At 37.3% G+C, this 20,473-nt stretch overlaps 4 protein-coding genes and 2 pseudogenes across 9 annotated transcripts; 1 reads left to right on the top strand and 5 right to left on the bottom strand.

Moving 5' to 3' along the window:
- Positions 1-594: 594 nt before the first annotated feature.
- On the top strand, positions 595-3,488 carry LOC111312370 (uncharacterized). Its single transcript, XM_022912575.2, is given in 5 exon segments — positions 595-874; positions 1,487-2,082; positions 2,577-2,663; positions 3,147-3,309; positions 3,311-3,488. Coding segments are annotated over 5 exon segments (1,131 nt in total). The 5' UTR covers positions 595-616; the 3' UTR covers positions 3,338-3,488.
- Positions 3,489-3,846: 358 nt separating this feature from the next.
- Positions 3,847-5,957, bottom strand: LOC111312373 (putative beta-D-xylosidase 7 pseudogene; annotated as a pseudogene).
- A 110-nt stretch (positions 5,958-6,067) lies between these two features.
- Positions 6,068-9,335, bottom strand: LOC111312369 (putative beta-D-xylosidase 7). Its single transcript, XM_022912573.2, has 6 exons — positions 8,779-9,335; positions 8,299-8,598; positions 7,977-8,146; positions 7,765-7,862; positions 6,917-7,681; positions 6,068-6,839 (listed from the first exon to the last, which is right to left on the bottom strand). The coding sequence occupies exons 1-6, from the start codon at positions 9,214-9,216 to the stop codon at positions 6,160-6,162; spliced, it is 2,451 nt and encodes an 816-aa protein (XP_022768308.2). The 5' UTR covers positions 9,217-9,335; the 3' UTR covers positions 6,068-6,159.
- Positions 9,336-10,045: 710 nt separating this feature from the next.
- On the bottom strand, positions 10,046-13,713 carry LOC111312372 (putative beta-D-xylosidase 7). 2 transcript variants are annotated; one of them, XM_089765315.1, is made up of 6 exons: positions 12,770-13,713; positions 12,377-12,676; positions 12,057-12,226; positions 11,842-11,939; positions 10,873-11,636; positions 10,046-10,746 (listed from the first exon to the last, which is right to left on the bottom strand). In XM_089765315.1, the coding sequence occupies exons 1-5, from the start codon at positions 13,178-13,180 to the stop codon at positions 10,903-10,905; spliced, it is 1,713 nt and encodes a 570-aa protein (XP_089621441.1). In that variant the 5' UTR covers positions 13,181-13,713; the 3' UTR covers positions 10,046-10,746; positions 10,873-10,902. The 2 variants fall into 2 exon arrangements, with proteins under 2 accessions (XP_089621441.1, XP_089621437.1); XM_089765311.1 differs by having other exon boundaries at positions 12,377-12,672; positions 12,766-13,319.
- LOC149520551 (putative beta-D-xylosidase 7 pseudogene) lies at positions 10,157-10,696 on the bottom strand (annotated as a pseudogene).
- LOC111312374 (putative beta-D-xylosidase 7) lies at positions 13,407-18,623 on the bottom strand. Of its 5 annotated transcripts, none has more exons than XM_089765284.1 (8): positions 18,170-18,623; positions 17,770-18,069; positions 17,124-17,293; positions 16,890-16,987; positions 15,327-16,088; positions 14,740-15,212; positions 13,807-13,853; positions 13,458-13,713 (listed from the first exon to the last, which is right to left on the bottom strand). In XM_089765284.1, the coding sequence occupies exons 1-8, from the start codon at positions 18,563-18,565 to the stop codon at positions 13,599-13,601; spliced, it is 2,361 nt and encodes a 786-aa protein (XP_089621410.1). In that variant the 5' UTR covers positions 18,566-18,623; the 3' UTR covers positions 13,458-13,598. The 5 variants fall into 5 exon arrangements, with proteins under 5 accessions (XP_089621420.1, XP_089621410.1, XP_089621424.1 ...); XM_089765298.1 differs by having other exon boundaries at positions 13,466-13,713; positions 13,807-13,858; XM_089765294.1 differs by lacking the exon at positions 13,807-13,853 and having other exon boundaries at positions 13,407-13,713.
- Between the last annotated feature and the right edge of the window lie 1,850 nt (positions 18,624-20,473).

The raw sequence follows: 20,473 nt of genomic DNA on the forward strand, positions 1-20,473 counted from the left end.
AAGTGAGTAACTGTGAATGGGTGATTGTTCTTCTAAAGTGACAAGATGTATATATCCTTCAAATCATATTTGGCATTATTATATTTATTTTTTTGTTTGTCAGTTTTTTAATTAAATTGATTTTATTTAGTTTATGTTAGGATGCAATCGCATCTTTAATAAGGTATAATTAAATTTCAATAATTATTAATTGAATTCTAATATAAATTTTAATGAAATGTTTTCAATATAAATTTTTTATTAAAAATTTTTAATCGTAATTATAATAAAATTTTTAAAAATTATAATTATAATAATTTTTATTATTATTTTCAATGTTATCGGATCCAATTATTCATATATATATATATATATATATAATGCCAAGAAACTAAATTGATCTTGCCAGGCTGCTAGATGTGGGCCAAGCATTAATGTAGATGAATTGGGCCTAATTTTCAATGTAGTGATGATTTGTTACTCCATTATTTTATAACCTTTCAAACTCAATGAATTTGTGAAAGTCAGCAGGAAGTTTAGGAGTTTTCTTCCATTTACTGTTCGTACAACGAGTTCCGGGGTCGGCAACAGTGCCGAAGCCGCATAATCCTTCACAGCTAAAACAAAACCGAAGAGAATGGTAGCAGTTGCTTGGAGGTCTTTGTTGCCTGTAATAATAATCTCTACTTTCATAGTATACGAAGAGTGGGTCTCATTTCCTTCTTGCAAACTCCTTCCAAATACCACCTTCAATCTCGATGAACATGTCGGGAACGACGATGATTCGCCTGAGGATCTTAAGGTTATGTTGGTTGCCAACTTGCTCTTGCGTGGCACTGAAGCTGGTTTCTTCGACCTCTATTTCAGATATTATTACATGTCAAAGTTTTTCAAGGTCAAATTTTAACCCATGTTTGCTTTCAGCAGTTTTTAAGAAGTTTATATCTCATACATTGAGTGAAAGTGGTCTTACTTATATTGATATTATTTTCTGGGTTCATCGAATTCTTAAGGGAAATGGGAGATTTTGTTCTGAAATATGACATGACCTTACTGGATTGGAGGTGTGTAGTTGCTATTGATTTCTAAATAACAGTCATTGTAGAGTAGAGAGATATACAATTCTGAAATGCCTGTGCCTTTAAGTTAATTTGAATAAGACTTTGTCTGATATTTTGTTTTAGTACTTTTTTAAAAAAATTTATTTCTAATAGTTTAAAAGTTGCTAAAATGCAAAAAAAGATACTAGAAAAAAGCTAACTCATGTTGATTTAAGGTAAGGAAATGATTAAATTATAACAGAATTCAAATGTAACTATTCTTTATAAATATAAGATGCTAAAATTATACATTTCTCTAGTCACAGAATAAGATTATATTGCTTGGTTTTGTATTTTTTTGCTCCTGAAAGGAAAATTCAAGTAGCAAAAGCAACAACCAGTCCGAGGCTAAAATTTTGAACTAAAAGATACTGATATTCTTCATTCTTCGCTAATATGCAATGCAGAAATCTTTCCAGAGTTTGAACCCTGATATGCTACTAGTGTTAGGTGATGTTTCTGCAAAAGGGTCAGAGTTGTCAAGAAGTACATGGTTATCGGTGCTTCATCAGTTTAATCACATCTTGGGACCGTTTCTTGACCTCCCTTTACACGTTATTCTTGGTGACAGGGATGTTGGAGAGTGTAGTGGTCTTGATGCAAATTCTGTTAATTGGATAACTAGTAATTTTCCAGGACTGGATTCATCGGGATGTGGTGCTTTTGAAATTAGCAATATCAGCTTTGTTTCACTTAATGCTGTGGCATTGCTTTGTGGTAACAATAAACTTCTGTTTGATGTTGAGAAGGTAATAGAAAGGGAAAGTGTAGATCTGCAAATGGAAATAAAAGGCACAGATGAAGCAAAGAATGAGTCTGCTATGTTTAGGGAGCTGTCCTATGGCTTTAGTTGGAGAGAAAATGCTATGACATCTGGTTCTGGTCCTGTCCTATTACTTCATTTTCCCTTGTACCAGTCAGGAAACTCCTATAAAAGGGAAGTTAGTACTTTCAAGTCTACCATTGATCCATCAGGACATGATCCAGCTTCAGCAGAGAGCAGGTAAATATATCTTATCAGTCTGCACTCTCTGTATGCCTTGTGTATCATGGATCTTTTTTAGATGGTTTCGTTCTTTTTTTTTTTTTTTTTTTATGAAATAATTTCCTGCATGTTTGTGATAGAGTTTCAGTTGAAATGGAAGTTATGGGAATGGTATTGAACTGACTATCTTAATATTCAGTTTCCAGCGTCCAATTTATTATAGACTTAACCCTCATCTTTCTACTACCTTGTTGATCATAGGTTAAAACCATCTTTTATTGATGGGATCATGGGAAGGGGATAGGTAATGTTGTTGGATAAAATAATTTAAGCAAAATTTAACCCACTTCTGAGATCTGGATTAGCATGGTATTCCTTAATCATGTCAATAGAATAAAGATTTTCTGGGCTATGCATGTAAACTGAATTTTACCATGTAAAATTTATTTATTTTTTTCACTTCTGCTGCCAAGCATTCTACTTAAAAATTGTTCAAATTTTTTTTCCTTCAGAGGCTTTTTGGGGACTGGCCCTTATGGTCTATCACAGACTGTCCCGCCAAACGCTACTGAATACATTTTTCATGCTCTTAAACCTAGGTAAGCATCCACTATAGAATCTGCAAAGAATTTTCTGCTTGCTTATTTTTGCACTTTCTATTGCCACCTAATTGCATGTATGCTTCCTACTATTTTTGCGGTTATTAACTGAGTTCAACTACCAATAATAATTCGTTTTTCCCCTTTGTCAGGCATAATAGTATGCTTGGAACAAATTTAATACCTTTTAGAAATCTTTGGAGGATTACATGTTGACTTACTACATTTTGGGCAAATTGTATATCGTATAATGGAACTCATTATTCACCCTGGCTTCTTTGATGTTAGATATGGCTACAGGAATGAAAGTAATGATGATAGGTAACTATACTTTAAATTTTGGCAGTGAAACAAATTTACTTCTTTGTCACAATCTATGATTTTCCCTGCTTGTTATAGCATTTTCAATAGCTTAAGGAGAATGTGTTCAGAATTTGCATGGAAGTGCATTTTATGATCTGACAACAATTGCTCCCTGTGTAGGATCATTTTTAGTGCCCACACACATGAATTTAGTGACCACACTCACCTAGATGGGACCCGTGAGGTAACAGTCCCAGCCATGTCATGGACAGTGAGGGATGATCCAGGTTTTATTATTGCAACCTTCCGAGGGAACAGAAGTACAGTAAGTGTCACCTATTGCTCTGTCGCTAGGGAATCTCATATATTAACAGCCTATACTTCTGCTCTGATTCTGTTTCTACTCCTTGTTATTGTATCAAATACACTAGAATTGAAAGGTTTAAGTTGATGATTGTGGAATACCTCCCAAACATTCGCATTATTCACATCAGTGCCACATTTCACATTTTTACTGGCCTAGTAGCGCTTCAGCAAACAGACTTAACAGAGTTGGTGACTTGACTACATAATCTAATCATATTTCAGGGGCCACATTAAACAAAATCTCTGTTCAGGGGCAAAATAAAAATTTGATACTAGTTCAAGTGTCATTAGTTTCATAATTTTGTTATGAGTATAGCTGATTGTTATTACCAAATTGGAATGCCTTGATTCACAACTAATACCTGGATGACTAAAGTGCTCAGGGCAACATTTTTTTGGCTAGTAGTCATTTGCAAATTCCTATCTAGTGATGCCTGGCTTGTTGGCTACCCAAATTAGCCAGGGACTGTATATCCATCAACCAGGTGAATTTGCCTGTCCCCGCTCCCCTTGTTCAGGTGTTGATTCTGATCTCATACTTTTTCTTCTCCATGAACCTTCTTCTATTACGATCTTCATTGGCTCCACTAAGGTGCTCAAAAAAGCCAAGTTCAAATTCTATTTCATTTCTTTCTCCTCCTGCCTTCAGATTCACACTTTGGAATCCTATCAATGGTTTCAGGGGATTCCCGTTTCCCTCCCCTGAATACCTAATAAATAGCAATACTGGACGCTTACCTGCCATCTCTCCAGAGTTTTGAACTCCAATTTTGACTGTAAACCTCCTCTTCTTGCAGAGTTTGGTGACCATCTCTGAAATTGATATAAATCTGATAGGTTTGGGCTTCCTGGTAATATGGTCACTTGGATGCTGATTGAAGTAGAGCTTTGTTTGGGCCACACAGAGGAATTTGTAAGAATAATTTGAGCACCTTAGCCCATAGCTGAAGTCAAAAATCTTTGGGCCTTTGTAGAATCTGTAAGCGAGGCTGGGGTAGCTATAGGATGGTTTCAGCACGCGTCATCATATCCGTCATTGGTGTTTTGGTGAAACTTTGTGGATTCCAAGTATCGGGCAGTCTCCTGCCTGCATTGAAACATGTATTGTACTATTAACTCATTAATCTATAATATTGAACTGCCTCCCCTAGTTTTTTTTTTAATGCAAAGAAATGGAGTTTATCTTGCAAGCATAACTGAGGTCGCCTGGGTTATGGTCACCAAAAAAGATGATTTGTGCTAGTGCAAGTCCTCCAGCTTCACCTGGATAGGCTTCCCGCAGAATGCTTCCAACATTCTGGTCATCTTTGGCAAAAGATACATCTACTGGACTTCCGCAAAGAAGCACAAGAACAGCAGGCTTCTCCACCACTCTTGTAATGCTGGCGATAAGGTTCTTTTGCTTCCCTGCGAGCAACAAGTCCAGATGATCGAAATTTTCTCTCTCTTCAGTTTGAACAAGTCCCATAACACCGCCTGATCTGCTTCTTTTGCTATTTTAACTGATTCATCAATTAAAGCAGAAGAACAACTTACTGTGTTAGAACCTGGGTGCTACCTAGCATTCTTAACGTACTTCTTCGATGCTTGCAATGGTGTAACAGTTTTGCAAGGAGGACCTTCATAGTTTCCAAGAAGTGTGCGTGGAATATTTGCATTGGCACCTATTTCTGCAAGGGACACGGTTTTTGCTTTTGAAAGAGAGAGAAGTCTGGCAGAGTACTTTAAAAGGACAATGCCATCCCGAGCAGCATCAAGGGCTAGACGCCGCTACTCTATGGAATAGACTTGGTTGAAACCAATGTTGTCAAAAGGTTGTTAGGTGGATTACCATTCAAAAGCCCCCGTCTCATCCCAATGGAAAAAGGGTTCAGAAGAGCTCTATCTATATCATTTCGATTGCAGAGTTGGTATGGTCCTGCAAATATGTACTGCAGTTGACATCCATTCGTGCAAAGTTGTCCATTCAAAGTTAGATTTAGCATAAAAAGAGAACATTTTTTATCTGCTTGTTGACATCCCTAACAATGACCAGAATCACTTGGCCGGCATGTCAAAACTTTTGGCTGATCATAAAATCCAATATTGCCAGGAGTGCTCTGAAACTGAGAACATGTCAAGAACTAAACCATTACCAGCTTTGAGGGCATAAGCGACCGCATCCTAAGATGATTTTGCTTATCCCTGTTGCTCATACATATTTTGGACTGCATCACAATCTGACACATATACCTGATATTTTTCAACCCATAACGCAAAGAACATTAGTTCATTGTATCATAATAATCCAAGTGATTGACTACCAAGTCAATGAAATCTTCATTTTCTTTACCCTTGGAAATCCTATTGTTTTCTGGCCGATTTATATAAGAGATTGTATCCTGCACAGTTTGGGGATTCCATTACACGATTGTATGCACACATTCAATCTTAGCATAGTGTACTTTAAAGGTAGGATTACCATTTGCTTGCTTTGAAAACTGAATATCAAAAAACTACTACAGTACAAATTTACAATGATAAATCCAGTTTTTGTAAAATTATGGCTAATAAATAATGGTACTATTTTCCTCATGCTTCAAAACGTAAATAGTGGTCCAATTTTCCCCATGCTTCAAACCTAGGTTGGAGATAATATTTTTACTTTAAGGTTGATAAAACTTTTTTAAGTTTAAATCTTGCAGGTTGGTTACGTTTGAATGGAAGATGTGATGCAATGTAGTGGAAGCCGTTTTCAGAACTTCAAAATAATGCTATTGCGTCGAAACGTTAATGAATTTACATATAAAATTTGAGAGGTCAAGTAATTCATTTCACGAGATGTATTTCAAAAACATATGCATAATAATGCATATATGTAAAAGAATTTCAAAACTCTTGGGAGGATCACGGCCCTTTCCAGCTTTGATGTGGCACCGCCACTAGTATCAGACGAGAAAACGACTGTAATCTCTGATTCTTTGTCTCCAATGCTCAAGAAATGAGACCCTTCATCTATTACCATCAGACCATCTTCACTTGCACTGCTAAGATGCTCACAAGGGCTCAACTCAAATTTAATTTCAACCTTTTCCCCTGCTTTCAGATCAACACTGTTGAATCCCACCAATTGTTTCATTGGCCTCCCATTACCAGCCTTTGCTTGCCTCATAAACAGCAACACCGCATGCTTACCTGCCATCTCACCATTGTTTTGAACTCCTACTGTGACTGGGAACTTTCTCTTTTCACAAAGTTCTGTTCCCATCTCTGAAACTGACTTGTATCCCACAGCAATTTTATCACTTGACTGATTGTTGAGGTAGACCTTGGTTTGTGTTACAGGGAGAAATTCATAAGTATAATTTGAGTAGCTGAGACCATAGCCAAATTCAAAAACCTTTGGCCCTTGGTAGAACCTGTAAGTGCGTCCAGGATAGCCTGAAGATGGTTCAGGACGCATTCTCATGTCTGTCATTGGTATTTTAGTCAAATTTTGTGGATACCAAGTAACTGGTAATCTCCCTCCTGCATACAAATATGATAGCAATTTTATTTATCATGCAAGTAATTTTATCATACAACCTTTACGCCTGAAACTGCACCTGGGTTGTGATCACCAAATATAATTTCTGCTAGGGCTTGTCCTCCGGTTTCACCTGGATAGCCAGCCCATATAATGCTTCCAATATTCTGATCATTCTTGGCAGAGGTTATGTCTACAGGACCTCCGCATAGAAGCACAAGAATGACAGGCTTATTTGCAGCGCTTGCAATGCTAGAAATTAGTTTCTGTTGATTTCCAGGAAGAACCAAGTCTACACGATCATGAGCTTCCCTCTCTTGGGTTTGATCCAATCCCATTACTAACACCACCTGGTCTGCTCCCTTTACTATCTTCATTGCTTGATCAGTCAAATCAGAAGAACAGTTGACAGTACTACAACCAGGGTGATAGTTAGTGTGCTTGACATAGCTTTGCAATCCTTGCAATGGGGTAATAGGTTTGCAAGGAGGGCCAGCGTAGTTTCCAACAAGTGTTTCTGTAGAATTGGCATTGGGGCCTATTACAGCAAGGGTTGTAGTTTTTGTTTTTGAAAGTGGAAGGAGTCTATCAGTGTTCTTTAGAAGGACAATGCCATTGCGAGCAGCCTCAAGGGCAAGATTCAGGTGTTCTTGGGAGCAGACTTGGTCTGAACCAATGTTGCCGAAAGGCTGTTTTGTTGGATTACCGTTGAAAAGTCCCAGCCTCATTCTAATTGAGAAAAGGTTGTGCAGGGCTCTATCTATTTCAGATACGGACACCTTTTTCTTTTCAATGGCTGATTCGGTGTAGTTCTTTAAATATTCACCACAGTCCAAGTCCATTCCTGTAAAATGTGTTGATTAAAAATTGCAGATAAGCTAATCAGCATTCATAAACTATAATCATAGCATACTCTCTCTTAACTACCAGCTTTGAGAACATCAGCTACAGCATCCTCAGGTTCTTTAACATATCCTTGTTCATCATAAATGATGGAGACAGCATCGCAGTCTGAGGTGATGTACCTGTATAGTTTTAAACCAAGCATAGAATCATTTTTCTGAATGACCTTTGAATAGTTTTCTGTATTTATTTCTAAAAAGAAAAAGCTTGTCAATAATGTTAGTCCATTTTATTACCCATTGAATCCCCACTGTCCTCGGGTTGTTTTCGACAAGAGATTGTAATTTGCACAGTTTGGAACTCCATTAATACGATTGTAAGCACACATTACCCCACTGGCTTTCCCTTGCTGAATGCATTTCTGGAAAGGAGGCTGATATGTATCTGCTAAATCCTGTACAGTGACCTGAAATCCAGAAACAAGAGAGGTAGTAGATCATATTCAATTCATAATGCATTTAAAACCAGAATGGAATATAGCAAATTAATTCAAACACAAACGAACAAATACTAACAATAACTCAAAAATTAAGTGAAAACTTTGAAAGTCACACTTACATTTGCATCGAAGACAAACCGGTTAATTCCTTTCCAGTTATCCAAATCATAAGCTGTAAAATGCTTACAACAGGCTGAAACTTGTAGATTCTCACCAAGCTTCCCTCCTTCAAACGAGTCCCCTTGTATTCCTCTCACAAATGAGACTGCATACTTCCCTGTAACCAATGGATCCTCACCAGGCGTTTCTTGCCCTCTTCCCCACCTTGGATCCCTAAATATATTAATATTTGGTGTCCAAAATGTCATGCCTCTTGCTTGTCCAACATTATATATTCCTCTAGCTTCTATTCCAATTGCCTGATAGTAATCATACAATGAAAATGAATAATGCAAAAACAATTCTTGTCTTTTGAGTTATGCACTTGTAATTGAACTAGTTTTCTTATTAAAAAAATAGAATATTTAAAATGTTAACTTTTAATATTTTTGGAGTTGACACTGAAAATTGATAGATACGGTACTCGTTATAGGACTTGCCTGACCAATGCGGTACCAAAGATAAGGATCAAAGGAAGCAGCAGTGAGGATGACTTGTGGAAAACTGGTGGCAGATTGAATTGTTCCATTGAAGCGGATACCTTGGCTTATGTTGGCCACAAAGGCAACTCCATGTAAGGCTTCAGACCACCACTCATAGCCAGGGATGCCGAGTCTTGGAATGGGAGCAGCTGAGTTAACAAGTTGAGATATTTTCTCATCTAATGTGAGCCTGGATATCAGGTCTTGAACTCTTTGGTTGATGGGGAGTTTAGTTTTACAAAAAGGGTAGGATTTGGTTAGTGGATCAGATGAGTCACAGGAGAACGGAGGCTGATCAGTGGACTGAGCTGAGATGAGCAGCAGTGAACAAATGTGAATGAGAGTAAGGAGAGACAGCTTTTGGAGCTTCATTTTGTAACTTGCTAAATGATGCATGCACTTCTAATTTAGGCACAGCATGTTTCTGGGGATCATCTTAGCTTTTGGATTTTTTGGTTTTCAATTCTTTCATTGCTCATCACTCATGAGAAATGTTCTGATTATTTTTGTAGCTCAAGAAAAAAGAATTGCAGGGAAAACGAAATTTTACCTGTATAATTTGCAAATAAAGCATCATCAATTTGCTTAGGAGTAAATCATCAATTTGCACGCAAGGGAAAAAAAAAACTGTTGTACCAACACAGTCACAGCTCCTAAACTGTAGCACCATTGTGACACTTTGCTTTCATTAGGCATAATGCCTTTGTAGTTTGGTTACCAGAAAATGAAAGCTATTAAATTGTAGTTTCGTTAACCAGAAAGAAGAAAGCAATTAATTCAGACCCACGTTTCTACTGTGGTTTTGAGGGTTAGATACATGAATGTCACAAATCAAGATTGATAGGATATTGCTACTTGATCGTAATGGACATGGATTCCTTGAACCCTAAGAGAAGAGCATGCATAATCATAATCACACCCTAGCTACCTATCTGTTCTAATCAAAATCATGTAACCATTTTTATATCCCGATACGTCAGGAGTTAACCCTACTAACTCGACACCTTATTCATGTTTCTATTGATAAAGTGGCAACTAAAGAAGGCCATTACCGAAATATTTTGAGATCATTGCTTTAGGGTTTTTCTGGTTCTCATTCTTTTTCTGCATTCCTTTTTTGCTAATAAGTTCTTATTTTGCAGCTGAAGAAAAAGCATTGTAGGGAAAACAAAATTTTTACTTGTATAATTTGAAAGTAAGGCTTCAATTTGCATGTAGGCGAAAATGATTCTCAAGAGAGACAAGACAGCTTTTTATTGGATAGTGAACTACAGATAGAGAAAAATGGCTCATTAGCTGTAAAATTTCCTGTGTTTTGAAGAGCCAGTCCTTTGCATCATATAACAACTATAATTTCTGATTCTTTGTCTCCAATGCTCAAGAAATGAGACCCTTCTTCTATCACCATCAAACCATCTTCATTGGCTGTGCTAAGATGCTCACATGGGCTCAACTCAAATTCAATATCAGCTTTTTCCCCTGCATTCAGATTAACGCTGTGGAATCCAACCAATTGTTTCACTGGCCTCCCATTACTAGCTTTTGCCTGCCTCACAAATAGCAAAAGTGGATGCTTACCAGACATCTCCCCATGGTTTTGAACTCTAACTGTGACTGGAAACTTTCTTTGATCACAAAATCCTGTTCCCATCTCTGAAACTGGCATGTATCCGAGACGATATGAGTTCTCAACCATTTGAGAACTTAAGTGATTGCTTAAATAGACCTTGTTTTGTGTTACAGGGAGGAATTCATAAGAATAATTTGAGTAGCTGAGACCATAACCAAATTCAAAAACTTTTGGTCCTTGGTAGAATCTGTAAGTGCGTCCAGGATAGTCTGAAGATGGTTCAGGACGCATTCTCATGTCTGTCATCGGTACTTTAATGAAACTTTGTGGATACCAAGTAATTGGTAACCTCCCTCCTGCATATAAATGTGAAGCATACAACTTTAGTAAATTTATCTCCAGTACAACAATGTCTTATGCCTTTTGTTTACCTTGCAAAGAAAGGAAATTAGTTATAGCATACAAGCTTTATGAGAATTCACCTGGGTTGTGATCACCAAATATAATTTCTGCTAATGCAAGACCGCCAGCTTCACCTGGATAACCAACCCATAGAATCTTCCAATGTGTTGATCATATTTGGCAAAGGTTATGTCTACCGGACCTCCAGAAAGAAGCACGAAAAGAACTGGATTCTTAGCAGCTCTTGCGATGCTGGAGATCAGGTTCTGTTGCTTTGGTGGAAGGACCAAGTCTACACGATCATGTTCTTCCTTCTCTTGGGTTTGATCCAATCCCATTACTAACACTACATATTCTGCTTCTTTTGCTATCTTCACCGCTTGATCAGTCAAAGCAGAAGAACAATTAACTGCACTACAACCTGGGTGATACCTGGTGTCTTTAACATAGCTTTGCAATCCTTGCAGTGGTGTAACAGTTTTGCAAGGAGGGCCTGCATAGTTTCCAAGTAATGTTAATGCAGAATTGGCATTAGGGCCTATTACTGCAAGGGAAGTAGTTTTTTCTTTTGAAAGTGGAAGGAGTTTGTCATTGTTTTTTAGAAGGACAATGCCGTTGCGAGCAGCCTCAAGGGCGAGATTCTGATGCTCTTGGGAACAGACTTGGTCTGAACCAATGTTACCAAAAGGCTGTTTAACTGGATTGCCGTTGAAAAGCCCCGGCCTCATTCTAACAGAGAAAAGGTTGTGAAGGGCTCTGTCTATTTCAGATATAGGCAATTTTCTCTTTTTGACAGCTGATTTGGTGTATTTCTTCAAATAGTCACCACAGTTGACATCCATTCCTGTAAAATTCATCCATAAAAAATTCAGATGATGCTATTAGCATCCATCAACTACAACCATAACTATAACTTTGAACCTGGTTCTTGGCATACTGTCCTAACTTTTTGTTTAAACATTGCCTAGTTTTTGATGACCAAAAACCAGTAGATTGTAGATAAAAATGACGATTTAACACAAACAAGCAACAAAACTACTCCTCAATACCAGCTTTAAGAACATCAGCTACAGCATCCTCTGGTAATTTAGCATATCCTTGTTCCTCATGAATGATGGAGACAGCATCACAGTCAGAGGTAATGTACCTGATTAATTTTTAACCAAGAAAAGCGCAACATCATCTTTCTGAATGAACAGATACATATATGTGTGTATTATTGTTATTGTTATTGCTAAATGGAAAATAGCCTTGTCATTTTTACCCATTGAAGCCCCATTGCCCTCGGGCTGTTTTTGACAAGAGATTGTAATCTGCACAGTTGGGGACCCCGTTAACTCGATTGTAAGCACACATTATCCCACTGGCTTTTCCTTGCTGTATGCAACTCTGGAATGGAGGCTGATATGTATCTGCTAAATCCTGTTTAGTGACCTAAAACCCAGAAAAAAAAAAAAAAAAAGACAAGTAGCAGATCAATAATCAATTTAAATAGAATCATCCAAATTAACCAAAAGCAAGCAAACAAACAAATACTAATAATAAATCACAATAAAGTAGAAAATTTTAAGTTTATACACTTACCTTTGCATTGAAGATAAACCGGTTCACTCCTTTCCAGTTATCCAAATCATAAGCTGTAAAATGCTTACAACAAGCTGAAGCTTGAAGATGTTCACCAAGTTTCCCTCCTTCAAAAGAGTCCCCTTGTATCCCTCTCACATATGACACTGCATACTTCCCAGTAACCAATGGATCCTCACCAGGTGTCTCTTGCCCTCTCCCCCACCTTGGATCCCTATATATATTAATGTTTGGTGCCCAAAATGTCATGCCCGTTGCTTGTCCAGCATTGTATATTGCTCTTGCTTCTTTACCAACTGCCTGTAAGTAATCATAAGCTGAAAAATAAAGAAGGTTCTTGTCTTTTGAGTTAAATACGTTAGTTCAATATAGAACAGTAGTTATAGGACTTGCCTGACCAATGCGGTACCAGAGATGAGCATCAAAGGAAGCAGCAGTGAGAATGACTTGAGGAAAACTGGTTGCAGATCGAATTGTTCCATTGAAACGCATACCTTGGTTAACGCTGGTCAAATAGGCAACACCATGTAAGGCTTCGGACCACCATTGATAGTCAGGGATACCGAGTCTTGGAATGGCAGGAGCTGAGTTAACGAGTTGGGATATCTTCTCATCTAGTGTTAGCCTGGAGATAAGGCCTTGGACTCTTTGGTTGATGGAGAGTGTGGTTTTGCAAAATGGGTAGGATTTGGTTAGTGGGTCAGATGTGTCGCAGGAGAACGGAGGCAGAGTGGACTCAGCTAAGACGAGCAGTAGTAAAACAATCAGAATGAGAGTAAGGAGAGCTGGATTTTGGAGTTTCATGTTTGTGACTTGTTTGAGCAGAAATGAGTGTAGAGACAAGGAAATGTGGTGAGGGGGAGCTTTGAAGCATGTCTTATAGGACCAACAAGGTACTGTTTCACTGAATGGTCTGACACTTGCTGTTTACGGTCAATCATCACAACTGAACTGACCTTAAATTATGAATTTCATGCAAATAAGACAGATTATGTAGTTTCATTTTTCACTCTCAAGAATTTCACTTTTTATCCACATTTTCAACTTTAATATTTTTTATTTATTATAAGGAGTGTAAAAATCAGTTTTAAGAAATGATTGTATCATTATCTTACAGATGACATACTAAACCAGGTAATCACTTCCATGTAATAAATAATTTTCCATTTCTAGGTGTAGTTTAGGACATGTAGTGTAAATGTAGCATTCTGTATCCATGAACTCAATCCAGCTTCATCTCTGATTTACATCGGATGCTTTGTAATAAGACAATATTGGTCCAGATGTAGGGGAGCATTGTGGAGCCTTCCTTCAGTGTGATGCCCTTTCTTAGTTTGCTAAATTAACCAGCAAAAGAAAAAGGCTATTAATGCAACCTAATTTTTTATCAATAAAAATAGCAGTTAAAGTATGTAATGGAGGATGCTTACCAAACCAAGACTGTTGGATGTGAAATTACCAACTTTAATGCCATTTCCTAGTCTTCAACAAAGAATACATCAAAGTTAAATTGACAAAGTGTGTTTTCTATTTTTCAGATGTACTATGTTTTTTCTAGGTACTACTACTAAATGGGAAGTTATACAAGAAATAATGTTGACCGGAAAGCTAGAACTGATTCCTTGTTCCAAGGTTGCTGTGCTTAAATTCAGGCTAATCACAAGGATGTACTGCTATTTAAACAAAGACCACTGAGTAATTATTTTAGTCCCTTAAGGTTAAGGTCCTGAATGTATATGTTCATCGGTTTATGGTATTTTGGAAATGGTCTTCAATCTGAATCTTGCACAAAAAATGTGGAAGAGTAGAGCCAATTGGCAGAGCAGTTGCATATTTTACAAAACTACACTTTCTTTCCATTTGCATCTACTCTTTGTTGAATGCCTTTCAGCTACTGATGGTGATTTTGGATTACAAACACTATCATTTTCTACAAGTGTATAAATAATATCAATTAATTCCTCAAATATAAGGCATCCCAGGTAACTGTTTCACCTGGAAAATTCATCTTATACAACTTGGAAGGTCAAGTTGAGCATAAACTGAAGATTATTGGCTTTTCTGAGGGCCACTCAAATAAATGTTTTACATATATATTCTGGCATTCGGCCATATGGTTCATTGAACCGACAACTAGAAGGTGGAATAAAAATAAACAAAGTTTCTTCGTAGGCATTTATTTATATCTTATGTGCTTGATTAATTATTATGGGAACTTGTGGCCTACATTTTGGGGTTTACCAATATCAGAATAAAAAACTAATTGGTTGCTTATCATCTCCTACAACCAAGAAATGTCTTCCTTCTTCCAATACCATCAAACCATATTCATTAGCCCTACTTAAATGCTCACAGGGGCTTACCTCAAACTGAATTTCAGCCATTTCCCCTGCACTTAGAATCACACTTTGGAATCCAATCAATTGTTTCTTTGGCCTCCCATCTCCATGGTTTCCTTGCCTCACAAATAGCAATACGGGATGTTTACCTGCCATCTCCCCATGATTTTTCACTCCAACACAAACTGTGAACTTCCTTTGATCACAGACTTCTACACGTAACTCTGAAACTAGCTTGTATTTTATGGAATCAGTGGTCACAGTTGTATGCAAACTTGAAGAATGATTCAAGTAAAGATTATTTTGGGACACACGTGTGAATTCATAAGAATACTTTGAGTAACTAAGGCCATAACCAAAATCGAAGACTTTGTCTCCTTCATAGAATCTGTAAGTGCGGCCAGGATAGTCTGATGATGATTCTGGCCTCATCCTCATGTCTGTCATTGGTACTTTGGTGAAGTCTTGTGGATACCAAGTCACAGGTAATCTCCCTCCTGCATGGCAACATGTAGTGAACCTTCATTAATCATAAAATTCTTTAGCAATAGACGGTATTAATTCTTTTGCATAGGAAGAACTTTGTTTAAGCATGGTCAATGGCTTGTCACCTGGGTTGTGGTCACCAAAGATTATTTCTGCGAGTGCAATACCTCCTCCTTGTCCTGGATAACCTGCCCAAAATATGCCTCCAATTCTCGGATCATCCTTGGCAAAAGATACATCAATTGGACCTCCAGAAAGAAGCACCAAAACAACTGGTCTCTTTGCGGCTTTTGCAACACTGGTGATGAGTTCTTGTTGCCTCCCAGGAAGCAACAAATCAACACGATCCAGCTCCTCTCTTTCTTGAGTTTGGTCTAATCCCATTATCAACACTACATACTCTGCCTGTTTTGCTATGTCAATTGCTTTGTCAATTGCACCAGTAGAACAAGAAACAGTGTCACATCCAGGGAGGTAAACAATGTTCTTAACATAGCTCTGTAAAGCTTGCAAAGGAGTAACACTCTTGCACGGAGGGCCTGCATAGTTTCCAAGAAGTGTTTGTGCGGAATTGGCGTTAGGGCCTATTACAGCAAGGGACATGGTCGTTTTTGGAAGTGGAAGGAGTTTTGCATCGTTCTTTAAAAGGACAATGCCATTACGAGCAGCTTCAAGTGCCAGAATCTGGTGCTCAGGGGAGCAAATTTGATCAGTCCCAATGTTGCCAAAAGGTTGTTGCACTGGATATCCATTGAAAAGGCCTAACCTCATTCTAACAGCAAAGAGATTATGGAGAGCCCTGTCTATTTCAGATTCAGGCAGTTTTTTCTGCAGTACTGCTGATTTGGTATATTTCTTCAAGTAGGATCCACAGTTGACATCCATACCTGTAAATATTTGTCAAACAAATAAAATTTAGGGCCTCAATTTGTTGTATCCACAAATTTTTCATGATTGAAGGTTAAGTGGAATTCACCTGCAGTACAAATCCATCTGACAAACACAAAACAAAAACCATTTGTTGTCTTTAATTAAGAAAATGAGAAACTAAATAATTTTTTTTATAAAATGCGTGTTGGACTGAATCACGTTAAGCATTTCTAAATAAATGTTGTGCAATTAGCATTGTCCTTCTAAGATCTCATTTAAATTGCAAAAATCACATAAGACAAGTATAACCTTTTAAATTCTTTTAAGATGCTTTTCATAGAAAGATAGAAATGATCAAAGATGAATTATCAAAATTTTATCACACTCTTTAAAATCCAATGCCTATAATTTTCCACAGCAGCATTTCCAGCTAATATGATAGGTGCAGAAAATGTTAAAAGACAATTGCTAGTCCTTTTCAATTTTCTCCTCCTGATAAGGAACTGCAGCAGTACTCTGAGCGTCCAGAAGAAGAAATGAAGACCAAAAGTCTTAGAGGGCTGCCATGGGCAAAAGCCCCACCTACTAAGTGTTCGAGGCAATGAGCCCACAGGGCAAAGATTCAAAGTGGTCCAATATCTAAGACCCAAAGTGCTAGAAAATACTGTAATAGTGTGATGAGGATGAAGAAGTTGCACAGCAAAGGGACAAAATATGAAAATATAAAGAAAAAGATGTTACGTAGAAAGTAGAAACATAGGCACATGCTGCTGCAATGCTATATACGATAAGATCACAAGGGCTGAGGTCCCGCATACCAGCTCTAAGAACATCAACGACAGCATCTTCGGGTGATTTGGCATATCCTTGATCATTATAGATGATTGCGACAGCGTCACAGTCTGATGCGATATACCTGATAAAAATTTTCAAGCAGTGGATAGAGGCCATAAGAACTAATCATTTTTTCTAACATATTATAATGCCATTGAGGTCACGACAATTAACAAATGACAGGAAAAGAATATGCACTTTATTGAAATATAAATTACCCTTTGAAATCCCATTCTCCTCTCACTGTCTTTGATAAGAGATTGGAATCTGCACAGCTTGGGACTCCATTCACTCTATTGTAAGCGCACATTATGCCACTGGCTCGCCCATCCTTTATGCAGCTCTGGAATGGTGGTTGGTATGTGTCGGCTAAATCTTGCACAGTAACCTACAAATATCCAAACAAAAAACTTAACCCGAAAGCAAAAGTTAAATGCTGTTCTGCTTGAGAGAGTTCGTAACGTTTAGAGCCTAAAGTAACTTTTACTAAAGTGGAATAACAACCGCATTTTCCTCCACTAGAACAACTTGCTTCAAGAGTTTGTCCTTGTAGACAGTCGACAGACAGACATAGAATCAAATTCCAAGATAATAACCATGGTGCTACACAGGTTCAAAAGCTTTCTTTTTATTTATTTATTTATTTTATCTAGCCTTCTTTCTCAAGGAAATATGATTATTAAACTGTACCCATATGAATCAAGACAAAACCCAGTAAAGCACATCCATTAGTCTTATTTTCTAATTTTCTGATCATATATAAGATTCATAAAGCAAGCATACCTGAAACCTAGGAGGAATTTTTGCAACATGCTCCAAAATGCATAAAATCAGAAAAATAAAACAACATTTTCTAGCACTTACACGAGCATCAAAGACAAACCGGTTCATACCCTTCCAATTATCCAAATCATAAGCCGTAAAATGCTTACAACAAGCAGAAGCTTGAAGGTGTCCATTAAGCTTCCCTCCTTGAAAAGTATCCCCTTGAATCCCTCTTACATATGACACTGCATATTTCCCTGTAACAAGTGGATCCTCCCCTGGTGTCTCCTGCCCTCTCCCCCATCTAGGGTCCCTAAATATGTTAATATTTGGAGCCCAAAATGTCATCCCATTTGCTTGTCCTGCATTGTATATTGCTCTTGCTTCTCTTCCAATAGCCTTCATTAACATCATTGAAATTAGCAAACCTATCAGCCTTAAAAAAAGTTAAAAGTATACAATGAAACAACTAAATTTTCGTTGAATTGAACAGACTTACTTGGCCAATGCGGTACCACTGATAAGCATCAAAAGAAGCAGCAGTGAGAATGACTTGAGGGAAGCTAGTGGCAGCTTTAATGGTACCATTAAACTTGATGCCAGGGCCGACGTTGGCAACACCATGTAATGCCTCCGACCACCACTCGTAGGCTGGGATACCAAGCCGTGGAATCCCAGGAGCTGAGTTAACAAGTTGAGAAATTTTTTCGTCTAATGTCAGTCTGGAAACAAGGTCCCTAGCCCTTTGACTAATGGGTAGTGTAGTTTGGCAAAAAGGGTAGTTTTTGCTTGATGGGTCCGATGAATCACATGAAAATGGTGGCTGAGTTGAAGCAACATGGATGAGAAGTAGAGTAAAACTGATTAAGGAAACGAAAAAGAGTTCTTGCAACATGATTTTGAGGCGAGTCCTAAAGTTAAAGCCGAAAGTAGTTACAACTTCAGTGAGAAGTGAGAACTGAGAAAGGTCTTTTCAGTTTAATCATTCGTCAGAAGTGAATGACCTAATTGCCCTTGCATTATACATTTCTAAATCGGTTTTTTGGGTAAAAGAAAAGATTTCCGTTATCCTGTCAAATCATTCTTTTTACACTTTTGGGGCAGGGAGTGTTAACATCTGGGGAAGGGGGCAGCTTTCGGAAGATGGTACATGCGAAAGGAAAATTTTCAAATAAGAGCAATGCACAGGAAGTAATTGGGATTTGTTACCATGAAACATCAATACAACTGATTATATTAAAGGAAAATAATAAGTTTTAAAATTATAAAAAAGGAATTAAATGTACTCTTTTATTTATGGGTTAAAATTTTTTTTTTTTTCAAGTAAAAGTAAGTACATTTTTACTCCTTTCATTCTTTGTTAAATCTAACGGTCATAACATCATTCTTTGCTCATTTTTCCCTATTTTCACGTCATAACATCAATTGATCAAACGGTCAATTTTTGAGCAGTCAAAGCTAGCGGTCCATATACAAGTGCCTTACCACAAAAACCTCGCCTTAGGCGTCACCAGAAAGTCGCTGTGTAAAAGTTCTATCGCATTGGGCTCTGAGATCTGTGGTTGGCCCATGACTCGAGTTGCTTTCCTTAATAATGGGTTGGAGCCCATCTAAGGACTACAGAGTCTAAATTTGGTATAATTAGGGTCCATGGACCAATCAAAGGCATCAACCGAACTCACAGTAAGGGGTTTATAGATTGAACAACGCATCCAATTCGGTAGTTGGTCCTAGTTTCAAGCCACAGTACGTTTCTTGATTTAATAATTGTGAACCATTCTAAAATGGTAAATAAATTTGTAATGCCAAATTTTGGTCTACCAAATTCCTGCTTCGCTTACTGGGCTAAGTTTGGTGGTCTACCAAAGAAAGAAACAAGGAAAGAAGATTTCTGGTCTACCGAGACTGATGTAAGCAAGAAGATTTAGTAAAATATGATTGGATGATGCAATCGACACTAATGACTTTTTATATGCTGTAATTTATAAAATTAATTTATCCTTTATCTAAACCTATCATTAGAAGCAACATGTACGCTGCATTTTTTTCATAATTTAACTTATCCTATTGTTTATCTACTTTCCTATATACTTGTAAGACAGTCGAATGTCGGTCATTAAATAAGGTTTTTTATATTTGAAGTGGTTAGAATTTAAATTATAATTTTTAAAATTAAAATTTTAATATTTAATAATAAATTATGTAACTGTTGATAATTTATCTTGATTTTCTTACGTAAACTTAACGTGTTAGTTGTCAAACTTAAAAAAAAAAAAAAAAAATCTTGAAATTAATTTGTACAAGTCTGGGTCAGGGTCAGGTCTGGCTATTGGCCAACACGGGTCAGGTCTGGCTATTGGCCAACACTGAAATTAAGGAAATGCTTGTGGGTGCCTCTGCTAATTTTGGATTTTTCTGCCTCCAGCACAAAATCTAAAATATAAGTTTTTTTTTTTATTCGAGTTTTATCTTACTATTACAGGATTTGAGGGTATGCAGATTTTGATATCAATTATTATTATATCTATAAACTTGAGTTTTCAGAGTTGGAGAGGTGAATTAGGAAGATAGAAATTTGCATTGATAATCTCTCATTTCACAGTAAATAAAAGAGGCGACATTGGTAAGTAATTGACTTTAGCTTCTTTTACACCTCATATTGTACATTTTCATAAAGGAGTGGATGCATGATTAATCTTCCAAAGCAAAGGAAGCAGATGCCTGGACAGCCCACCAGCCACCAATATCACCAAGAGCCAGTGGGATTCTACCAAAGTTGCCTGTCACCAAAGCATTCATCATC

Source organism: Durio zibethinus, chromosome 1 (genome assembly GCF_047325235.1).
Source record: "Durio zibethinus cultivar Kanyao isolate XHJ-2024 chromosome 1, ASM4732523v1, whole genome shotgun sequence".
Taxonomy (NCBI): Eukaryota; Viridiplantae; Streptophyta; class Magnoliopsida; order Malvales; family Malvaceae; genus Durio; species Durio zibethinus.